Raw genomic sequence first — 10,647 nt, forward strand, 5'->3', positions numbered from 1 at the left:
ATTTTTGGAATAATTTAACTTCTAATTTATTAAGAGAAAACAAAACTTATGAATAGTAGAGGAGACACACATCTTGGTGGCATTTTGATGACATCACAGTAATACAAGTCTTGCCTTCTTGATTCTTTATACTAATATGTGAAGTTTTAAATGTAACTGAAGATGTAATTTCACCAATAATCACGTTTTTGAAGAGTAACGTAGAGGGTTAAGCAAGCAGTGGAGAGTTTCTGAATGTACACCCAATGCCTGTGCAACGAGCCTTCACACCTGAAAAGGGGGCCACTGGCAGGCCGGACACACCAGGGAGTGTTAACACCTCCTGAGGCTCCTGCGGCCAGCACAAGGCTTCACTCACGTGGGTAAGAACAGAAGGGAGGACCGGCAGCCGCCACAGATCCTGACTTGCACTCACTCTCCTGCAGAAAATGCGGTCGACTTTCTAAAACTGCAATTTTTAAAACTTTTGAACAAGCTTACCTGTCTATGACAAGAACCAGACAAGCATCTTATGAGACGCTGAGGAACTTTGAGAAATACCTGTATTAGGTCCAACTGTTAATGCCCTTCAGAAAAATTTGAGATAGGAATAAAGGAATGGAAAAGCATAATTATGTATCGCTTAATATTAGCCTCTAACAAGCAGATAGAAAATATAACACAATTGCTCTTTTAAGTCTAGCATTTATATTTTCAAATGTGCAATCCTATAATTAGAAATTTGTTCAATTTCTACATCATTGTGATATCCAGTAGCTATTAACAAAATTGCACCAAAATAAAACATAAAAAAGGTAAAATAATAAAAAGGACTCCTAATAACAAAACTTTTACAATAGTAATTATGGAACATGGATTTTTAATGAATTTCATTTTGCAATGAAGACACTGAACACTTAAAAACAATTACATCAATACAATAAAAACACTTGCTTCTACACAACACTTACAAATGTGTACTTTCTCCAAAGAAACTTGTTTTTCACAGATTTAAGCAACAAATAATTTTACAAAGGATTCTTCAGATGGCAAAATATGTACAGAATCTTTGACTCTACAGAAACCAATGTGCAGTGGTTGAAAAGGAGTGTTGCTTTGTCCAATGCATCTTGTACAAAATTCTCTATCAATGCATATTTTTCAGTAACCACATTCTCTTTGCATTATTAAATGAAATTTTGGACATCATATAGGAGAAAACAATTCCCATTTCAAAAGACTATTTCAGATGAGATCACTTGTGGCTGATGACATGACAATTTCAGCCACACAAACATTCATACACACACACATATTCAAGCACACACATGCACACACTATCGCTAATCTCCTTCATGACTCCTGAAATTGCCAGCAATATGACCAGAGCAGCCAGAAGGATGCCCTCAGAGGACACACAGCAGGTAGCAGAAGCATGTCCTGCTCCTGGGAACAGCCCCAGCTCCCTGAGGCCTTCTGCACTCAAGGAGACAAGGGAGGCTGGCCCCTCCACTTAGCAACGTGAGCAGCTGTCGGCCATGAAGGGCATTGGTCTGCACAGAATTAAATGGCCATCACAACATATATTTTAAAACTTCAAAATTTTTTAAATCTTTTTATTGATTTTTTCAGAGAGCGAGGAAGGGAGGGGGAGAGAGAGATGGAAACATCAATGAGAAACATTGCTCGGCTACCTCCTGCACCCACCCCCTTACTGGGGATTGAGCCAACAACCAAGGGCATGTGCCCTGACCAGGAATTGAACCAGGGACTTCTTGTTTCATGGGTTGACACCAGGCAAGCTAAAAGTTTCAAATTTTTTAATCTGGAAGAGATCTAGTTCTTAAGTTTGATTTACCTATTTGTATACATTTTTCAGTGTTCCTAATGGTGATTCTAAGACAGCCAGACATTCAAAAACACAAGAGGAACCCAAGAGTGTGGTTACGCAACTTATCATTAAGAACTCACTGTGCTCATGTCTTTGGGGTGAGGTGCGGTAGAGAAGGTGTGACCATCAGCCATCTCAGCACAAGACCACTCAGGAGAGCAGTGCCTGAACCTGGTGCTTAGACCCATAGTGACCAGCTGACTTGGTTCTCAAACAGTGTGCTTAGGGCAAATGTCACACTTTAAAAATACAACCAATTCTTTAGCTTTAAAAATAAAGAGCTTTAAAAATAAAGTCGCTCTAAAGCATTGTTTGTCCTTTGTTAGCAACCTCAACTCTACTATTCTTACTGGCTTTTCCTGGTCTCTCTCCCTTCCAGGCTCTGTAAATCATTTCAGAATCACCAATGACTCAGGGCTGAAGTTTCAAAAATTAGCTACTGTAGGACCGAGCCCAGGCGCTCCACCCCAAGGCAGCCTGCAGCGAACGGTGCCCAGCTGTGTCACTACAAAATAGGAGACACAGGAATGGGTCGTTTTCAACATTACCCTCTTGTATCTCTCCAAGAGGCCAGTTTCCGACATATTCAAGGGATTAAAAATATGAGGAGCAGTACACTGAGATGTCTTCTTTATCAAAACTGTAACTCAACAATAACACAAACTCACAAACATCAAACACAGTAACTGCTAAGAAGGCAAGGGTGACAGGCCCACTCCAGCAGTGGGAGGGTTGGCACTGAGAGGTGTCCTGGCGGCTGAGACAGGAGCATCTTGTCACCTGTGAACTATGGCTGCGGCTGCCACCCTGGTAGCTAGCTAATGCAAGTGCCTTTCCATTACATTTGCTGATTGTCTTTCTTGCCTTCTGAACTGAACTCAGTATTCCAGCTAAAAGCCAAAGTGCTTAGTTAGCTAGGCACAGTAAGACTCCCAAGTTTTCCAAACATTTATTTTTGAGGTAGTACTCATTTATTTGCATTGTTGGCTCTCAAATACCACCAAAGAAGTGAACCCATGTAGAAAATATGCAAACCAAAGGTGTAGAAAATAAATAAGGTTTTGTCTTCAGGTAGCACAGCCTTCTTAAAAAGGTCAAGTCACATTCAATGGATAAGTTATTTGAAACTTCTAAAAACTGTTTATAACCACAGCTATAAACTAAAGTGCTTTAAATTTTGCTTACGATCTGAAAATGGTGATTAGAATCATCATATTTTAGAATTTGCTAATATGAGGCCTCAGGGTATTGAAATGATTTTCTATAAAAAGAACAAACTTTTTCTAAAAAAAAAAAAAAAAAAAGAATGAATGAATCCTGCAAACTCAACATTTGATGCTATTTTTTTAACTTCTAAGATCCAGGTTAATTTCACAGAACTGTAAGAGGATGAAGAGCTGAAGCTGAATTACAACAACAGCACGTGCTACAACTTCACATGGAAGTAAACATAAAATTTTTTGCCAATCCCGCCATTCAGCAGCCAACGCAAACACAGCTCTGCAGTCTCCCAGGACAAGGTAGATATGTAGGATTATTCCAGAAATGCCACAGACTTACACTCACAGTAAGTACACAGGTTCACATTGAACTCACACAAGTGTGATGCCCTCCTGTCATATGTCAAATGCCACGTGCTAAGGGAGCGGCTTTGTTCCCACTGACCAGAGGATGCCAGCACAGACAAGACGGAATAAAAACATAACCACAGTTCTGTACATCATGCAAGCTGGGTACAATGGGAAAGGACATATACAAATCACCCTTCTCAGGGTCCAGCTCTCACAAAAATGGCTGATTGGTATGAGAAAAGCCTGCTCCAGTCACAGGTCCATGGCAAACTATGAAACTAAGGAATGCCGGCCCCTTATTTTTCCTGTAACAATGCAGGGATGTTGATGTTCCAGCCTATGGCTTGCCTGTCAAACCCGCAGGTGAACAGATTGCAGGTGGGGTGGTCCTCGCTCCACGCCGAGCAGCACACCATTCTTCTGTGGCCCTATTACCAAGCACACAAACCAGAATTAGTGTATTATTCCTCAAACATAAGGGCTATAAAACCTCAACCAAATTAACAACTACACCACTCAAAGCAACCAAATTGAGAGAGAAAAAATTAACGCTCAGGATTAATCAGAGTGAGACAAAAATACTGAGTTGGCAGCAGGTTCTCAGGGATGAGCTGATGGAAAGACCGTGATGAATGAATGAGGTCAGACACAACATGAATCTAGTGAGACACACCAAAAGCACTCATGATTCTTTAAGAAAATGAGTAAGATTACAGTCTGAAAGAAAAAATAATCAATTTTTTAAATTTTAATGAATGAATCTAGGTAAATTTGGGAATAAACTCAATAAAATTCACCCAAAGACCTCAAATATCATTTTAACAAATAATTGGTTCAGATGTTCAAGCAGTTAAAAAACACATTCGGTGTCAAATGAAAAAAAGGAAAAATGAATGGCCTTTCAAGTAGATTCCCAATAGCTTTAGAAATTCTGGTTCAATACCACAATGTTGGGGAAAATTACTGCAAAACGTACAAAGTTTACAGTGTGATGTTTGGTATATACAGGCAGAGATGCAAGCAATGCCTTAGGACACAGTCATTGTTACAGTAATACTTGGCTGGTGCTATATTACACATTAAAGTACAAGAAGGATTAGAAACAGCTAACAGAAATTTAGTAAAAGAAACCCTCAAAAGAATGGCACAATAGCTCCCTCTGGAAAACATTCGCATTTGAATGCTGCTGGTTTTAGAGAGAATCAGGCCACAGAGGGAAAGCCCTGCAAGAAAGGAGCCCCAGAATGAAGGGTTAAGGGCGCTCTCCTACATCTCTTTGTTAGGAACTTGAGAAGAGAGAATGCATAAGCATCCACTAGCTGGCAGTAAAAATCAAGCCTCTAGAAAGAACTAGTTCAAGATGATAAACTCAAGACACTCACTGGACCAACACTGAGATCACGTCCTACAACCTAGTGAGGGAAAGGACCAGGCGGCACCTGCAAATGTGGGTCCAATCCAGGATCTCAGTCCTGCCTGAGCTGGGAGCCCGCACTAGGTGAGTCATCCTTTCATCTCATGTACATCCCCCGCCAGAGTGCACACAGACATGACCCAAAAAAGGCTCAGGGCACATGCAGACTTTGAAACCACTCTGTGCCCTCCTAGTCACAGAGCCACGCTAAAACTTCTCCGCTCCTGCAGCACAGATCCTGTGCGCCGTCTGTAGATCACCTTTCACTGCACACTGCACCACCCCCTCCCTGAGCTCCTGATCACAGTCCACACTCTGGGAAATGGCACTTACACTTTCCCCAAAGTAAAACAATTCCATATCTTAAGCCCCTGACCCTCTAGTGACCAAGTTGAACTGAGTTTCGTTGTCTCCTTATAAAGCTGTCAGCTCAAAGAAGCTGGGACAACATGAACCGGGGATTTCTAGCTGTGGTTCTGTGAAACCGAAAAGTACACTGATTCATCTGAAATGTTACAGGTTCAGAATGAAATGAAATGTTGTTCATTAACCTTAAAGATAAGTATTTTCACAAACTACTTTAGGAGGAAATAAAGTCAAACACAGCGGAATTCTACAATTCCAACAGGGTTGAATGTTAACAGATAATTAAAAACAAAGTTGTGTCCACAGAATTAGCTCCACCAACAACTGCTGAAATCTCCCTATTTTTTGAGAGGAAACATTCTCAAAATAATGAAGTCATACACACTCATACATTTGCTTGAAAATGCTGGCTTTCCAAGTTGCACAGCAATTTTATGTACTACACAGGCACAGCTATAAAAAAATAAAATAAAAGAGTAAAGAGAGAGAGCCCTTCTATGTGAGAGAGACGTTTAGGATACATCAGTGATGCTCAGCAGTTACCAAAACACAAAAATCCCAGACAAGCAACTCTAGCTTTGTGTAGTTACTCTAATTTCATGAGTAGTTTTTCTGTGACCTGCACTCATAATTAAGAAGCTCAGTCACTAACTTCAAACAGCACACGTAAGGAGCTACACAGAGAAGAACCAACCGTGTCTTGGATACACACGGCTTTTGGAAACTTGGTGCCATTGCATTTGCTGCTCTGTTGGTAGCAAATGCCACTTGACCACCTACCTCCGGAATGGCCTGGGTCTGCCTGAGCCCTACCTCCCACAGGGACAGCCTACAGCTCATGCCTGCACTTGGAGGCTCTGCCCTGAAGGGGACAGGAGCAGCGACCAAGTTGCAGCCATGGTGGGAGAGCAAGGTATCACAGTGACACACAGAAAAGGCCGAAAGAAGCAAAGGAGAGTGTGACTGGTGGGGCTCGGCTAGGCACAAAGGCTGCAGAGAGGCTGCCTTCACAAGTGGAAGGGGAGGGGAGGACATTGGCTGTTACTACAGCTACATCCATTTCCCCCACAGAAGGAGCCGATATGTCACTCACTCAAATGTGGAACCACCCAGGGAACGAATCTAAACACAGGTTCACAGGCTTCCCTCAGAGACCGAGTCAGCAGGTCTGAGCTGGTACCGCAACCCAGGTAGCTGTGACAGGTGGGGCAAATACCCCAGTATACACCAACCCAACACCCCTGCATGGCACCATCTGGGCCAAATGCAAGTCCTAGAGCCCAGGAAAGTCTCTTCTACAATGGAGTTTGTCTTGGCAACCCACCATGGAAAGGGGTTCCTGGCTAGGAGTGGAGGGTCCTTTCTTAAGAAGCTCCCACAATCCACGACACCACTCCTGTGTGGCCACGCATTGTCCTTTAATATATTTCCAATTTGCACAAGTTCAACTGAAAATATCTAAAACTGTGCTTTCCAGTACGGCGGCCACTAACCCACGCAAAACTGAGCTCCTGAGACGTGGCTACTGACACTGAGGAACTAAACATTGGATTTCATTCAGATTAAACTTAAAAACTAATATGCAGTTCAGGGCCTGGGAAACATTTTAACATTTTCAATGATAAATTTTAGGAACTCTAAATACAGATCAAATATATCCAAAATACAGTAAGAAAGTAGGAGTGTAAATTTGCTAATATTTTTATATTGATGGCATGTTCAAATGTTATTATTTTGGGTTTATCTAGTTAAATATACTGTTAAAATAACTTCTCGCTTTTTTAAAGTGGCTATTAGGAAACTAAAATCACACGTGTGGCTCCCAGTGTGCGTCCAGGAGTCACTGATGACGGAGAAGAACTGAGATTCTGTGAATATGCATCAGCAGCACAGTTACCTGCCGGCTGCTGCGGGGGAGCCGCGCCAGCCGCACGCCGGACATATCGAACAATCTGACTTGTCGGTTGTCATGGGGGAGGGCGATGATTTTTTGGCCGACGCATACATTGATCCTGCAAAGAGATAAGAAGGTTCCATATAAGACAGTGACAGCACCAGGGTAGGGTATCCCATACTATGCACACTTCATGGCAAACACAACAGTGAGTATTACGTGTCTGCAGCTTTAGGATACAGAGACCAAGCTGTTTATATGCAACTCACATGTACAGCATGTCACTAAAACAGAGGGGCCACAATGGGCTCATTTTTATTCTCAAAGCCCATTACACCAACCTGATACTTAAGTTTCAGTGTTTACAGATAGTGATTTTGCATTAGAGAATCAATGACAAATATTTTCCCAGGAGTCTAAACCACTTTCCCAAGGTTCATTTAATTGTCACATGTACAAGACAGTGTACTACAATCAACCCTATCAAGTCAAATAAACATCTAAGCAATGAGCAGTTTCCCTCACCTGTTGATGGCAGAATCCGTACGAATGGTTGCAATGGGGGATCTCATGTTCTTTAAATCCCAGACCTTCACAGTGCGGTCATCACTGCCTGAAACGACGTTATCTCCCACGGTGAACACGGCAGAGGTCACGGTGCTACAAGTAAAGGGCACAGGGTCAGAACTCATCTAGTGTTCGGCATGGTGACAATAGTTGGTACCATAACATGTTCTTGAAATTTGCTGGGGGAATGGATCTGAAATGACCTCACCACACCTGGGAGATGATAGATGTGCTAATTAATTTGACTGTGATCATTTCAGTGGAAACGTATATAGAACATCACATTGTATATCTTAAATATGCTCAACTTTTACTTGTCAATTATACCTCAATAAGAAGGAAAAAACTTTAAAGATAACAAGAAAGGTCAAGAAAACAATCTCACCATTCCAGACAACTCTGGCCCTAAATAACAGCCTCCCAGAATATTGAAGAGCCATATTTTTCAGAGGCAAAAAAATTAACTACGAATAAATAATATCTTATATATACAACCTTATCATTTCTCACAATAATTTCAAAGTACTTTTATTTCTCTTAGAGCTTAAAACAAGAGATAAACTCGAATTCAGAAAGCCCAGGTGCTACCCAGACCTTAGACCTAAAACTGCACCACCAGCGTCAAATCCAGACTGAGTCCCTGTCAGTTGGGTTTCAACCCAGTACTGTCAACTTTCAGTGACCCCTGCTCATGGGGTGCCCTGTGCACCTGGGCTGAGCAGCCTCTACCTCTGCCCACCCGACACCAGTCACATCCCCTCCCTAGGTGCTAAATCGCCCAACATCAGCCGCTGTGCTACACCTAAGGACACTGTGTGTGACACTGGCAGAACCGGGGAGAGGGGAACCTGGAGCACTGGCCCAGTAACCCGTTGGAACTCCCTATTTAAAAAACAATGCCAGAACCTGACTAGAATAAGGTGCTGCTCCTCTTCCATGCAGAGGTCGCAGCAAGGTGTAAAGAAACTGCTGGCAGAGTTCTGGGAGCAGTTCACGACTAGGGGCTGTTCTGAAGAGTCTAGTCTTTTAGGAGGTTTGGGCCAAGTTAAACTTCAGTTAACGTTCTGCTAAATTAATGGGAAAAGTCTCCACAAAAGACCATCGAACCCTATGTTAATGAAACGCTGAAAGACATTAGGTTTTTAATAAATCACAGCCCTGACAGGTATTGTGGGCCATCAAAGGGAAAAGCTGGCACAGAGACAGCACCCTCAGCTCAGGTCCCATGGGGAGCGGGCCACCACGGCCGCACACTGGAAAAGCTCAGACTCATTTATCTTGTCGCCGCGAGCAGCCGCCCATGTGCTTCCAGCTGACAGTGCAGTACCTCCTCACCGCACACCACTGCCTGATCTGGAACATTCCGCTCCCTCTGAGGGTCTCAATCAACGGAAAGACTGTAATGCTAGCACTCCTCATTAGGACTAACAGCTGTCTTCCCAGTCACACAGAGACACAAAACTGTTTTGCATAACAATCTGCTGGAATTTCATGGCTAAGGAAAAAAATATATGATGTGGAAAATGCTGGCCCGTGAAATGCTGAAGCAGGGTGCTTTCCTGGCTCCGAGTCAGGGCCTGACTGCAGAGCACCCATTTCTTACTGTAAGGTGTATTCCCTACAAAACAGAGTCATCCTTCTGCATCTGAGGTACAGACCAGAGCAGCGGTGGACCACTAGTGGTCCGTGAGGTCCAAAAGGTTGGCGACCGCTGGACTAGAGAGCAGGCACTCCATCCGGGAACAGAAAGAGCAGGGAGCCCTTCCCTGGAACACAGGCTGCCATCTCCCCAGTCCACAGAGCCATCTGTGAAAAGTATATCAAGCAGCAACCAGTGTGGCCTTCTCAATGGCCATCCACCTGTTCAGGTGCGCTGCAGTGTTCACGTGAACGTGCAGGTCCAACACTTGTGTGTCCAGCAGAGGCTGATGTGACAAATAGACCTCAGCACTTTTCCACCAGCCAAGGTAGAGCTCACACGCCTACACTGGAAACCTGCACATGCCACTTGACCCTGTCGTGGCCTCTGTGTACAAAGCCAGCAGATGACCACATTCCTTTCCAGGTCATCACCACTTCACAAGCTGTTTTAGAAATTAAGCATTTAACAGATGACACCATTCAGGAGACATGGCAGGATCCTGGAGAGTATGCCCTAACCAGGGCCTTTCCTACTGTGGCTTGGCAGAGTTTAAGGAGCTCATGTCAGCCTGTCCTGTACCACCCCAGATACCTCAAAGAGAAACAGGAAACTTCTTCAAATAAACACACTTCTGAATATTCCTTGATGGCTAAGTCCCCCAAAAATAGACCCAAAGATAAAAAAAAAAAACATTCAAAGGAAGAGTCAAACTGTATCACACGTGATTCTCTTTCAGGACTGAAAACTCCACTCTTGAAAGATGATGTTCAGGTATCTACCACACCAGCCACTAAATATTCTCACTTGGTTGCTCTCCTCTCTACACCTCCCTCTTCAGGACAACCGGGAGATTTCCTTTCTAATTACTGAAAGAACTGTCCATCCGAGGAGGATTCAGAGCACTACGGTGTGCCAGGCCTGCTTTCTGTGAGAGAAACCCCAACAGAGAGGGGTGAAACCACTCCTGGTGATGCTGACACTCTAGTGGAGAAGATGGCAGTGGTCCTGGCTTTAAAGAAACACACTGCAGTTTTAGGGCCTGCAGTCTAATTCTAATGGCTGAAATGTGCTGCTGATTAAAAAAACAAAAACCCTGCAATGACCAGCTTTACTACTGACCAGAGAGAAGGGCTCTAAAAGTAGCTTTAAGAGTGTGTCAAGCCCTAGCTGGTTTGGCTCAGTGAATAAAGCATCGGCCTGTGGACTGAAGGGTCCTGAGTTCGATGCCAGTCAAGGGCACATGCCTGGGTTGCAGGCTAAAACCCCAATAGGGGGCGTGCAGGAGGCAGCCGATCCATGATTCTCTCTCATCACTGATGTTTC

At 43.4% G+C, this 10,647-nt stretch overlaps 1 protein-coding gene across 1 annotated transcript in view; it reads right to left on the reverse strand.

Moving 5' to 3' along the window:
* Window positions 1-2,149: 2,149 nt before the first annotated feature.
* Window positions 2,150-10,647, reverse strand: part of WDR37 (WD repeat domain 37) — a 65,765-nt gene continuing 57,267 nt past the window's right edge. The window contains 3 exon segments of the mRNA XM_006758150.2: window positions 2,150-3,869; window positions 7,119-7,233; window positions 7,641-7,775. Of these exon segments, the coding sequence (XP_006758213.1) occupies window positions 3,738-3,869; window positions 7,119-7,233; window positions 7,641-7,775 (382 nt within the window). The 3' untranslated portion in view covers window positions 2,150-3,737.

This window comes from Myotis davidii, unplaced genomic scaffold, assembly GCF_000327345.1.
Source record: "Myotis davidii unplaced genomic scaffold, ASM32734v1 scaffold194, whole genome shotgun sequence".
NCBI classification, from domain to species: domain Eukaryota; kingdom Metazoa; phylum Chordata; class Mammalia; order Chiroptera; family Vespertilionidae; genus Myotis; species Myotis davidii.